The sequence below is a fragment of the Scyliorhinus canicula genome, chromosome 28 (assembly GCF_902713615.1).
Source record: "Scyliorhinus canicula chromosome 28, sScyCan1.1, whole genome shotgun sequence".
Lineage (NCBI taxonomy): Eukaryota > Metazoa > Chordata > Chondrichthyes > Carcharhiniformes > Scyliorhinidae > Scyliorhinus > Scyliorhinus canicula.
Window position 1 is genome coordinate 2,114,560 of NC_052173.1, and position 13,281 is coordinate 2,127,840.

Genomic DNA, 13,281 nt, shown 5'->3' on the forward strand with positions numbered 1-13,281 from the left:
CTCCAGGGTCCCAGGTTCAGTTCCCGGCTGGGTCACTGTCTGTGCGGAGTCTGCACATCCTCCCCGTGTCTGCGTGGGTTTCCTCCGGGTGCTCCTGTTTCCTCCCACAGTCCAAAGATGTGCAGGTTAGGTGGATTGGCCATGATAAATTGCCCTTCGTGTCCAAAATTGCCCTTAGTGTTGGGTGGGGTTACTGGGTTGTGGGGATAGGGTGGAGGTGTGGGCCTGGGTAGGGTGCTCTTTCCAAGAGCTGGTGCAGATTCGATGGGCCGAATGGCCGCCTCCTGTACTTCTACAATTCGATGACAACAATGACTATACCTTCATTGACTGTGAAGCACTTTGGGATGTCCTGATGTGGTGATAGGTGCAGTAGAAATTCAAGTCTTTATTGGTTCCATAACCTTTCATTTTATTTTCTCACTGGAATTGCTCTAAGATCTCGCATCTCTTTTGTTTTTGACAGACTTGCTCTTTACCTATTGTTGTCATCTCAAACGCCAGTCAGCTTCTGAGTGGTTGGGCATCGGTGGTTTGGTACAATATGCTCTGCAGTGACTCAAAGGTAAGGATCTATAGGAATCTTAGCCAAGACGGAGAGAGGCGGAATTAATCACTGACTTTTTCCCCTCAATCGCCACCTGCCGGGAGCTGTACAGAATATTGAAGTCTGCAGCATCCTGTACTGACCATGTCATTCAACAAGTGGAAGGAATGTCCATTGGGTGTACATAGAATTTGGGCAGGATTTGAGTACAGGCAACTGTTTGGCTGCCTCTTTTTGGAGACATAAAACCATTTGTGCCCTGTAGGAAGTTGAGGACAGACCCCAGAGGCTTCTGCAGAACTCCTGGCTCTTTGGTTTGGTATTCCTCCCTCCATGTGTTTATTATTCCTAGATTGCGCAAGAAAGGGAGCACGGTAGCATGGTGGTTAGCATAAATGCATCACAGCTCCAGGGTCCCTGGTTCGATTCCCGGCTGGGTCACTGTCTGTGCGGAGTCTGCACGTCCTCCCCCTGTGTGCGTGGGTTTCCTCCGGGTGCTCCGGTTTCCTCCCACAGTCCAAAGATGTGCGGGTTAGGTGGATTGGCCATGATAAATTGCCCGTAGTGTCTTAAAAAGTAAGGTTAAGGGGGGGTTGTTGGGTTACGGGTATAGGGTGGATACGTGGGTTTGAGTAGGGTGATCATGGCTCGGCACAACATCGAGGGCCGAAGGGCCTGTTCTGTGCTGTACTGTTCTATGTTCTAAAGTTCCTCTAAAATCTGCCAACTAGTAATGGCCCTTAATGAAGTAGAAAAGAACCTGGTCCCCAAGAATTTCCTATTTATTTCTTTATTTTTTAATTTAAAGTACCCAATTCATTTTTTATTCCCCAATGAAGGGGCGATTTACCTACAGGGCAGGTATATGTGCAGGGTAGGTGGCCAATCAGCCTGTGTGGGGGCGAAACCCACGCAGACACGGGGAGAATGTGCAAACTCCACACTGACAGTGACCCAGAGCCGGGATCGAACCCGGGACCTCGGCACCGTGAGGCAGCAGTGCTAACCCACTGTGCCACCGTGCAGCCTGCCCCAAGAATTTCCTTCATTGCGAATCACACTGTTCTGGTGATTAATAGTAATTACAAAATGTGCAGAGGTCTCAGTATTGTAGTAAAGATGCTCCTGGTTTTGTTCTTCAGTTGAGATGCTGTGTAGCAAATGCGAAATACTGCCATGTTTCCGGGTAAAATTTAAACCCATCTTACGAATAATTTGGTGAGTAAATTTGGTTCCCATCTGTCTAGCAGAATTTGATGTTCTTTTCGAACCCTCCCCTGGCACCATGGAGCCAGCTGTCTGAGGCACTGAGCTGGCAGTTTTCATCAAACACCAAGAGACACTTGGATGCTGATCAGCTCAGCATGTTGGCAGAGAAGTTATTTGGTGAGTATTTTCAGCTACAGCTCATTATGCTGTGTGGGGCTGCTAGCGTTTAGAGTAAGTGGTATAGTCTATCGTGGATAATGGTTATGTCAAGGCCATTCAGTAATCTAGTGAATGGAAGGTCAGATCTAACCATGACCGTTGAGAATTTTCATTCCATTTTTTCTAAACCTGAAGGAAAGACACCGTTTAAATATCTTTTTTTTTTGAGGTGTAATTCAAAACAAAGTGGGTACCAAGACAAAGGAGACATTTAGACGCAGTAGCTCCTAGCTTGGTCAGAGAAAGCTGTCAAGGGTGGGACAATGGGACGGATATGCACAAGGGACCAGAGTTGGAGGAACAAAGTTTTTGAAGTGGGAGGAAAGGGTTGGAGGAATGGGGAGGGAGTGAGGCTATTGTTTGTCGTTTCTCTTCTCTTCACCTGTTCGTCTGAAGAATTGCAGGGCTATGGGGAAGAGCGGAGGGGGAATGGGATTCACTGGATAGGTCTTTCGCATTGAGCCATATTGCCTTCAGTGATGAAACGTGGTGAAAAATACAAAATATCTCCTAATTCAGCGGGTTGCCACTTTTATATCTGTGTTCTTTTATTGTTTAGGGGTTCAACAGAAGTATGCTGACTGTTGCATTACATGGGCAATGTTTTCAAAGGTTAGTCACCTCGAGCTCTACTTGTATGTAACACTAATCTGCTCAGTCCTAAACTGGGGAACAAGACCTCTCCAAAGTCCCCACTAATTAAAGCTGAAACTGCCTCTTCCAAGATGCCCTGTGCATAGGGCACCACGTGGGCAGCACGGTAGCATGGTGGTTAGCATCAATGCTTCACAGCTCCAGGGTCCCAGGTTCGATTCCCGGCTGGGTCACTGTCTGTGCGGAGTCTGCACGTCCTCCCCGTGTGTGCGTGGGTTTCCTCCGGGTGCTCCGGTTTCCTCCCACAGTCCAAAGATGTGCAGGTTAGGTGGATTGGCCAGGCTAAATTGCCCTTAGTGTCCTAAAAAATAATGTTAATGGGGGTTGTTGGGTTACTGGTATAGGGTGGATACGTGGGCTTGAGTAGGGTGATCATTGCTCGGCACAACATTGAGGGCCGAAGGGCCTGTTCTGTGCTGTACTGTTCTAATTCTATTAGATTTGGACAATTTGCAATGAGGGAGCAGGGACTAATTGAAAGAACCACTAAGGAAGCTACATGAGCATGATGGGCTGAATGGCCTCCTTCTGTACTGTAGGATTCTGTGGTTCCAGCCTCTGTTCTGTTTCTGTTGCTCGCGGGTATGATGCAAACGTTATGCACACTGGCAAGTTAATTTAGTATTTTTAATCATTTCTGTTTGTTTTGGATATTTTATTGCAGGAGAATTTGCCAAATCAGAACTTCTCCTTTTGGCTCTGGTTGCAAGGCATCTTGGAGCTTATTAAGAGATACCTGGAGGATATCTGGAATGATGGGTAAGGTGATTGGGGGTCACTCCCAGTATTCTATTCTGTTCACTTACAGAAAGTTGATGAATGATCCTCCATATATTTTGGGGCATTGTAAAGAGATTTACATACTGGCAGGTTTGTGTGGGTAGCACTGCTGCCTCACTGAACTGAGGCCCTGGGTCACTGTCCGTGTGGAGGTTGCACATTCTCCCTGTGTCTGTGTGGGTCTCACCCCCACAACCCAAAGATGTGCAGGGTAGGTGGATGGGCCATGCTAAATTGCCCCTTAATTGGGGAAAAAAAATGATTGGGTACTCTGAATGTATACACAAAACGAAATTGAGTTCTTCCACACCATCACTTCATCACTTCAAATGTGAGCTGGTGTTGTGTTTTCGTAGTTGAAGCAACCCCGGGAACAGATTTATGCATCTGGTTCTACTCTGCCGACATTGCAAATTGCAGCTTTGTGAAGCTGAAAATCTGCCAGGTTTGGTTCAATCAGATGTTGAGAGAGAATTTAACAAAGGCTCTGGTTTCTGATCTCACCCGTGTTACCGTCGGGAGGAAGGTATTCCCAAAAGGGCAGGGTGTATTTATTGGAAAAGAAAAACCAAGAGAACCTCTTTGTTTACTACCTGGCCGTTAGTCTGCCAAGGATTTGGTGATGGTGAAAATCTGCCCTTTGGGCAGTCTGCTAACTGGGGAAAATATGCAACAACTTGCTTGTAGTTCCAATCAAATGAGGTCCATTTCGAGGTAATGTGTTGAAATCCTAGTTTTAACTGACACATGCATAACCTTGTCTCTTAACCTGTTCTGTTTTAAATATTATTCCATCTTGTTGCAACGGTATATTTGGCTAGAAAGACTGGCCTGGTGAATGCTCATTCCCTGCTGTTTGGCAAAGTGGATTTGGGCCTTGCTCTCTGTGTAGATGTCCGCGGTCTTGCAAAGTTCTACCAGTCTACCTGAAGCAGAGCATGTGCTGTCAGTGCTCGAGAATTCAGTCCTTCCTACTCTCGCACCACGTTATTGCCCAGGTTAAATAACAGGCGTTAGGCTGGCACGGTGGCATAGTGGTTAGCACTGCTGCCTCAGCACCAAGGACTAGGGTTCAAGTCTGACCTTGGGTCACTGTCTGTGCGGAGTCTGCACGTTCTCCCCGTGTCTGCGTGGGTTTCCTCCGGGTGCTCCGGTTTCCTCCCACAGTCCAAATATGTACAGGTTGGGTGAATTGGCCATGATAAATTGCCCTTGGTGACCAAAAGGTTAGGTGGGGTTACAGGGATAGGGCGAGGGTGTGGGCCGAGCTAGGGTGCCCTTTCAGAGGGTTGGTGCAAACCCAATGGGCCGAATGGCCTTCTACACTGCAGGGGTTCTATGATTATCCTAGAATTTCTACGGTCTGTTTGGTGGAAAACTGAGTGGATAATTCATACAGGGTAATTTGTAATACGTCACCGAGCGAGGAAAATGCCACTGGCCTTGCCCATTCTCCCCCGCCAATCTATAAGACAATGGAAAAGTGACTGATGTTGGTTTGTATAATTTTGTCTTGTAGGAACATTATTGGATTCTTGAGCAGAAAGCGAGAGCGGAGTTTGTTGAAAAGGAAGCCAACAGGCACTTTCCTGCTTCGCTTCAGTGAGAGCTGCAAGGATGGTGGTATTACCTTCTCTTGGGTGGAGCATTTACCCAATGGTAAATAATCAAAGGGTAAACTCTGGGGACTGGGATAGTAAGTGGGATGAGAGTTCTTGTAGTTACTCTTCTGAGGTTGTCTGTTTACTTCAGCTTTTGTTATGAGGGTCCATTTTCTTCGAGTGAACGTGAAGGCCTGGCCTTATTTTAAAAAAAAAAACACAAAACAAGATTGGTTTCTTTTAAGGTTTGCATAAACCGACCTTATCCATTCCAACTTTCTTCATCTCCATTCAACATCAAGCCACAAACCTATTTCCTAGTTTATGATTTGAATCCCAGCATGCCGTTTTCTAGATGGCAGCCGAACCCTCTGGTAAGAGAAGGACTCACATATACTCCATGCAGGGAACACTGACGCTGGGTGGAGATGTATTCCAATCTCCAATGCTAACATCCCTTCACTTAATAAAGAATTTATCCCTAAAATTCGATTGCTGAGGCATGTCCCCGGAATTGTACCCCCGACGTTACCCGTTGTATATTTGACGCAGCATACAACATTAAACAACGGTGCATTCAGAGTTTACTATTTAGAAATTGCTTCAAGCTGCTACTTGACCAGAAATCCACTGTATTGGAGGAGACCATTCAAGCCATTTGCCAGAACCCTATGGAGGATTCCCTCAACGATCCTTCGATTATCCAACAGATTAAAATCAGCAAAGCTTATGGGCCAGACGGTGTACCTGCAGAGAGCTACCATGCAGCTAGCTATCAGCTCACCTCACGACTCCAGTTAATCCTCTGCCTCTGGGACGAAGAAGACTTTCCCCCGGGATCTCTGGAACGTGACCATCATTACTAACCACAATTAGCGAGGGATAGGTTTAGGTATTTGGGGATTCGGGTAGCGCGGGTATGGACGGGGTTCCATAAGTGGAACTTTACGAAGCTGGTGGAGAAGGCTAGGGAGGATCTTAAGAAGTGGGATACACTGTACTGAACGCTGGCAGGGAGGGTCCAAGTGGTGAAAATGAATATTCTGCCTCCTTCGCTCCAATGAGAAAAGCCCTAGCTCCCTTAACCTTTCCTCATAAGACCTACCCTCCAATCCAGGCAGCATCCTGGTAAATCTCCTTTGCGCCCTTTCCAATGCTTCAACATCCTTCCTATAATGAGGTGACCAGAAATGCGCGCAATACTCCAAATGTGGTCTAACCAAGGTTCTTGTTTATCTTTCAAGCTCTCCCGATCTTTATACCAAAGGCCCTTTTTCGGAAAGTGGACACGATCGTTTCTGACTTCGTGTGGGCGGGGAAGGTGCCGAGGGTGGGGAGGACCCTGCTATAGAGGCAGCAGGGAGGGTTGGCATTGCCCAACTTGCTTCATTATTATTGGGCGGTGATGTGGACAAGGTGCGGTGGTGGTGGGAAGGAGAAAGGGGTAGAGTGGGTGAGAACATAGAACTGTACAGCACAGTACAGGCCCTTCGGCCCACAATGTTGTGCCGAACTAGTTTGAAACCAAGATTAAATCAACCTACTCCCAATCATCCTAGTGCACTCCATACGCCTATCAAATAACCGCTTGAAAGTTCCTAAAGTGTCCAACTCCACTGCCATAGCTGGGAGTGTGTTCCACGCCCCAACCACACTCTGAGTAAAGAACCTATCTCTGACATCCCTCCTATATCTTCCACCATGAACCTTATAGTTATGCCACCTTGGAACAGCTACATCCACCCAAGGAAATAGTCTCTGAACGTCCACTCTATCTATCCCTCTCATCATCTTATACACCTAAATTAAGTCATCTCTCATCCTCCTTCACTCCAATGAGAAAAGCTCTAGCTCCCTTAACCTTTCCTCATAAGACCTACCCTCCAATCCAGGCAGCATCCTGGTAAATCTCCTTTGCGCCCTTTCCAATGCTTCAACATCCTTCCTATAGTGAGGTGACCAGAACTGCACACACTACTCCAAATGTGGTCTAACCAAGGTCATGTACAGTTGCAGCATAACCTCACGGCTCTGAAACGCAATCCCCCTGTTAATAAATGCTAACACACTATAGGCTTTCTTCACGGCTCTATCCACTTGAGTGGCAACTTTCAGAGATCTATGGACATGAACTCCGAGATCTCTCTGCTCCTCCACATTCTTCACAACCCTGCTGTTGACCCTGTAATCCACATTCAAATTTGTCCAACCAAAATGAATCTTATGAATGAGGAGCAGGAGTCGGCCATCTGGCCCCTCGAGCCTGCTCCGCCATTCAATGAGATCATGGCTGATCTTTTGTGGACTCAGCTCCACTTTCCGGCCTGAACACCATAACCCTTCATCCCTTTATTCTTCAAAAAAACTATCTATCTTTACCTTAAAAACATGTAATGAAGGAGCCTCAACTGCTTCACTGGGCAAGGAATTCCATAGATTCCCAACCCTTTGGGTGAAGAAGTTCCTCCTAAACTCGGTCCTAAATCTACTTCCCCTTATTTTGAGGCTATGCCTCCTAGTTCTGCTTTCACCCGCCAGTGGAAACAACCTGCCCGCATCTATCCTATCTATTCCCTTCATAATTTTATATGTTTCTATACGATCCCCCCTCATCCTTCTAAATTCCAACGAGTACAGTCCCAGTCTACTCAACCTCTCCTCGTAATCCAACCCCTTCAACTCTGGGATTAACCTAGTGAATCTCCTCTGCACACCCTCCAGTGCATGTACGTCCTTTCTCAAGTAAGGCGACCAAAACTGAACACAATACTCCAGGTGTGGCCTCACTAACACCTTATACAATTGCAACATAACCTCCCTAGTCTTAAACTGCATCCCTCTAGCAATGAAGGACAAAATTCCATTTGCCTTCTTAATCACCTGTTGCACCTATAAACCAACTTTTTGCGACTCGTGCACGAGCACACCCAGGTCTCTCTGCACAGCAGCATTTTTTAATATTTTATCATTTAAATAATAATCCCTTTTGCTGTTGTTCCTACCAAATTGGATAACCTCACATTTTTCAACATTGTATTCCATCTGCTAGACCCTAGCCCATTCACTTAACCTATCCAAATCACTCTGCAGACTTCCGGTATCCTCTGTACTTTTTGCTTTACCACTCATCTTAGTGTCATCTGCAAACTTGGACACATTGCCCTTGGTTCCCAACTCCAAATCATCTATGTAAATTGTGAACAATTGTGGGCCCAACACTGATTCCTGAGGGACACCACTAGCTACTGATTGCCAACCAGAGAAACACCCATTAATCCCCACTCTTTGCTTTTCTACTAATTAACCGATCCTCTATCCATGCTACTACTTTACCCTTAATGCCGTGCATCTTTATCTTATGCAGCAACCTTTTGTGTGGCACCCTGTCAAAGGCTTTCTGGAAATCCAGATATACCACATCCATTGGCTCCCCATTATCTACCGCACTGGTAATGTCCTCAAAAAAAATTCCACTAAATTAGTTAGGCACGACCTGCCCTCAATGAACCCATGCTGCGTCTGCCCAATGGGACAATTTCCATCCAGATGCCTCGCTATTTCTTCTTTGATAGATTCCAGCATCTTCCCTACTACCGAAGTTAAGCTCACTGGCCTATAATTACCCGCTTTCTGCTGGACCTCCTTTTTTAAACAGTGGCGTCACGTTTGCTAATTTCCAATCCGCCGGGACCACCCCAGAGTCTAGTGAATTTTGGTAAATTATCACTAGTGCATCTGCAATTTCCCTAGCCATCTCTTTTAGCACTCTGGGATGCATTCCATCAGAACATAGAACATTACAGCGCAGTACAGGCCCTTCGGCCCTCGATGTTGCGCCGACCTGTGAAACCACACTAAAGCCCATCTACACTATTCCCTTATCGTCCATATGCCTATCCAATGACCATTTGAATGCGTTTAGTGTTGGCGAGTCCGCTACTGTTGCAGGCCGGGCATTCCACGCCCTTACTACTCTCTGAGTAAAGAACCTACCTCTGACATCTGTCCTATATCTATCTCCCCTCAATTTAAAGCTATGTCCCCTCGTGCTAGACATCACCATCCGAGGAAAAAGGCTCTCACTGTCCACCCTATCTAATCCTCTGATCATCTTGTATGCCTCAATTAAGTCACCTCTTAACCTTCTCCTCTCTAACGAAAACAGCCTCAAGTCCCTCAGCCTTTCCTCATAAGATTTTCCCTCCATACCAGGCAACATTCTGGTAAATCTCCTCTGGTTTCCAATGCTTCCACTTCCTTCCTATGATGCGGCGACCAGAATTGCACGCAATACTCCAAATGCGGCCGCACCAGAGTTTTGTACAGTTGCAACATGACCTCGTGGCTCCGAAACTCAATCCCTCTACCAATAAAAGCTAACACACCATAGGCCTTCTTAACAACCCTCTCAACCTGGGTGGCAACTTTCAGGGATCTATGTACATGGACACCGAGATCTCTCTGCTCATCCACACTACCAAGAATCTTACCATTAGCCCAGTACTCCTGTTATTCCTCCCAAAATGAATCACCTCTCACTTTTCTGCATTAAACTCCATTTGCCACCTCTCAGCCCAGCGCTGCAGCTTATCGATGTCCCTCTGTAACTTGCAGATCCTTCCGCACTGTCCACAACTCCACCGACTTTAGTATCATCTGCAAATTTACTCTCCCATCCTTCTACGCCCTCCTCCAGGTCATTTATAAAAATGACAAACAGCAGTGGCCCCAAAACAGATCCTTGTGGTACACCACTAGTAACTGGACTCCAGTCTGAACATTTCCCATCAACTACCACCCTTTGTCGTCTTCCAGCTAGCCAATTTCTGATCCAAACTGCTAAATCACCCTGAATCCCATGCCTCGGTATTTTCTGCAATAGCCTACCGTGGTGAACCTTATCAAACGCTTTACTGAAATCCATATACACCACATCAACTGCTTTACCCTCGTCCACCTGTTTGGTCACCTTCTCGAAGAACTCAATGAGGTTTGTGAGGCACGACCTACCCTTCACAAAACCGTTTTTACTATCTCTAATCAAATTATTCCTTTCCAGATGATTATACATCCCATCTCTTATAAACCTTTCCAAGACTTTGCCCACAACAGAAGTAAGGCTCACTGGTCTATAGTTACCGGGGTTATCTCTACTCCCCTTCATGAACAAGGGGACAACATTTGCTATCCTCTAGTCTTTTGGCACTATTCCTGTAGACAAAGATGACTTCAAGATCAAAGCCAAAGGCTCAGCAATCTCCTCCCTAGCTTCCCAGAGAATCCTAGGATAAACACCCATTAATCCCTACTCTTTGCTTTCTATTAATTAACCAATCCTCTAAGGGCAGCATGGTGGCGCAGTGGGTTAGCACTGCAGCCTCACGGCGCTGAGGTCCCAGGTTCAATCCTGGCTCTGGGTCACTGTCTGTGTGGAGTTTGCACATTCTCCCCGTGTCTGCGTGGGTTCCACCCCCACAACCCAAAGATGTGCAGGCTAGGTGGATTGGCCACACTAAATTGCCCCTTAATTGGAAAAAATGAATTGGGTACTCTAAATTTAAAAAAAAAAATTAACCAATCCTCTGTCCATTCTACTACTTTACCCTTAATGCCATGCATCTTTATCTGATGCAGCAACCTTTTGTGTGGCACCTTTGTCAAAGGCTTTCTGGAAATCCAGATATACCACATCCATTGGCTCCCCGTTATCTACCGCACTGGTAATGTCCTCAAAGAATTCCACTAAATTAGTTAGGCACGACCTGCCCTTTATGAACACATGCTGCGTCTGCCCAATGGGACAATTTCCATCCAGATGCCTTGTTATTTCTTCCTTGATAGATTCCAGCATCTTCCCTACTACCGAAGTTAAGCTCACTGGCCTATAATAACCCGCTTTCTGCTTGCCTCCTTTTTTAAACAGTGGTGTCACGTTTGCTAATTTCCAATCCGCCGGGACCATCCCAGAGTCTAGTGAATTTTGGTAAATCATCACTAGTGCATCTGCAATTTCCCTAGCCATCTCTTTTAGCACTCTGGGATGCATTCCATCAGGGCCAGGAGACTTGTCTACCTTTGGCCCCATTAGCTTGCCCATCACTATTGTTATCCTTCGTGATAACAATCATCTCAAGGTCTTCAGCTGTCATAGTCACTGGCATGTTATTTATGTCTTCCACTGTGAAGACCGGCCCAAAAAACCTGTTCAGATCCTCAGCCATTTCCTCATCTCCCATTATTAAATCTCCCTTCTCGTCCTCTCAAGGACCAATATTTGCCTTAGCCACTCTTTTTGTTTTATATATTTGTAGAAACTTTTACTATATTTTTATATTCTGAGAAAGTTTACTCTCATAATCTGTCTTGTTCTTCTTTGGGGCTTTTTTAGTAGCTTTCTGTTGCCCCCTAAAGATATCCCAGTCCTCTAGTCTCCCAGTAATCTTTGCCACTTTGTATGCTTTTTCCTTCAATTTGATACTCTCCCTTATTTCCTTAGATATCCACAGTCGATTTTCCCTCTTTCTACTGTCCTTCCTTTTTTTGTTGGTATAAAACTTTGCTGAGCACTGAAAAATCGCTTGGAAGGTTCTCCGCTGTTCCTCAACTGTTTCACCATAAAGTCTTAGCTCCCAGTCTACCTTAGCTAGTTCTTCTCTCATCCCATTGTAATCTCCTTTGTTTTAAGCACAAAACACGAGTATTTGATTTTACTTTCTCACTCTCCATCTGTATTTTAAATTCCACCACATTGTGATCGCTCCTTCTGAGAGGATCCCTAACTATGAGATCATTCATCAATCCTGTCTCATTACACAGGACAAGATCTAGGACCGCTTGTTCCCTCGTAGGTTCCATTACATACTGTTCTAGGAAACTATCGCAGGTACATTCTATAAACTCCTCCTCAAGGCTGCCTTGACCGACCTGGTTAAACCAATCGACATATAGATTCAAATCTCCCATGATAACTGCTGTACCATTTCTACATGCATCAGTTATTTCTTAGTTTGAGGCTTGGAATATAAAAGCAGGGATGTACTTCTGAGGCTTTATAAAGCACTAGTTAGGCCCCATTTAGAATACTGTGAGCAATTTTGGGCCCCATACCTCAGGAAGGACATACTGGCACTGGAGCGGGTCCAGCGGAGATTCACACGGATGATCCCAGGAATGGTAGGCCTAACATACGATGAACGTCTGAGGATCGTGGGATTATATTCATTGGAGTTTAGGAGGTTGAGGGGAGATCTAATAGAAACGTACAAGATAATGAATGGCTTGGATAGGATGGACGTAGGGAAGTTGTTTCCATTAGCAGGGGAGACTAGGACGTGGGGGCACAGCCTTAGAATAAAAGGGAGTCACTTTAGAACAGAGATGAGGAGAAATTTCTTCAGCCAGAGAGTGGTAGGTCTGTGGAATTCATTGCCACAGAGGGCGGTGGAGGCCGGGACATTGAGTGTCTTTAAGACAGAAATTGATAAATTCTTGATTTCTCGAGGAATTAAGGGCTATGGGGAGAGAGTGGGTAAATGGAGTTGAAATCAACCATGATTGAATGGTGGAGTGGACTCGATGGGCCGAATGGCCTTACTTCCACTCCTATGTCTTATGGTCTTATAGTTTATTGCCTGCCCCACCATAATGTTACTATTTGGAGGCCTATAGACTACTCCTATCAGTGACTTTTTCGCCTTACTATTCCTGATTTGCACCCAAATGGATTCAACCTTATCCTCCATAGCACCGATGTCATCCCTTACTATTGCCCGGATGTCATCCTTAAATAACAGAGCTACACCACCTCCCTTACCATCCACTCTGTCCTTCCGAATAGTTTGATACCCTTGGATATTTAACTCCCAGTCGTGACCATCCTTTAACCATGTTTCAGTAATGGCCACTAAATCATAGTTATTCACAATGATTTGCACCATCAACTCATTTACCGTATTCCAAATACTACGAGCATTCAGGTAAAGTACACTTATGTTGGCTTTGATACCTCTGTTTTGAATCTTAACATCTCGATCAGTAACCTCTCCTAAGTTATATTTCCTCTTAACGTTTCTCGCCGTTGAACCCGTATATTCATGTAACAACCTGTCGCGTCGCTTTCCATTTATGTTTTTGCTTCCCGTTTTATTAGTTTTAGTATTACTGGGCCTATTCACTGAGCTCCCCTCAGTTACTGTACCTTGTACTGTCGCCCTTTTTGATTTTTGACTATGGTTTCTCTGCCTTACAATTTCCCCCTTACTGCCTTTTGTT

The 13,281-nt window shown here is 45.5% G+C and overlaps 1 protein-coding gene across 4 annotated transcripts in view; it reads left to right on the plus strand.

Annotated features, from left to right (window-relative positions):
- The window catches only part of LOC119958122 (signal transducer and activator of transcription 1-like), a 58,291-nt gene that overhangs the window by 34,769 nt on the left and 10,241 nt on the right, over positions 1 to 13,281 (plus strand). For 3 of the 4 annotated variants that reach the window (XM_038786374.1, XM_038786376.1, XM_038786378.1), the window contains 5 exons: positions 467 to 565; positions 1,795 to 1,933; positions 2,535 to 2,587; positions 3,294 to 3,388; positions 4,929 to 5,068. In XM_038786374.1, coding sequence (XP_038642302.1) covers positions 467 to 565; positions 1,795 to 1,933; positions 2,535 to 2,587; positions 3,294 to 3,388; positions 4,929 to 5,068 — 526 coding nt within the window. The remainder of the gene's footprint in view (positions 1 to 466; positions 566 to 1,794; positions 1,934 to 2,534; positions 2,588 to 3,293; positions 3,389 to 4,928; positions 5,069 to 13,281) is intronic. The other variant, XM_038786375.1, reaches the window with a different exon arrangement.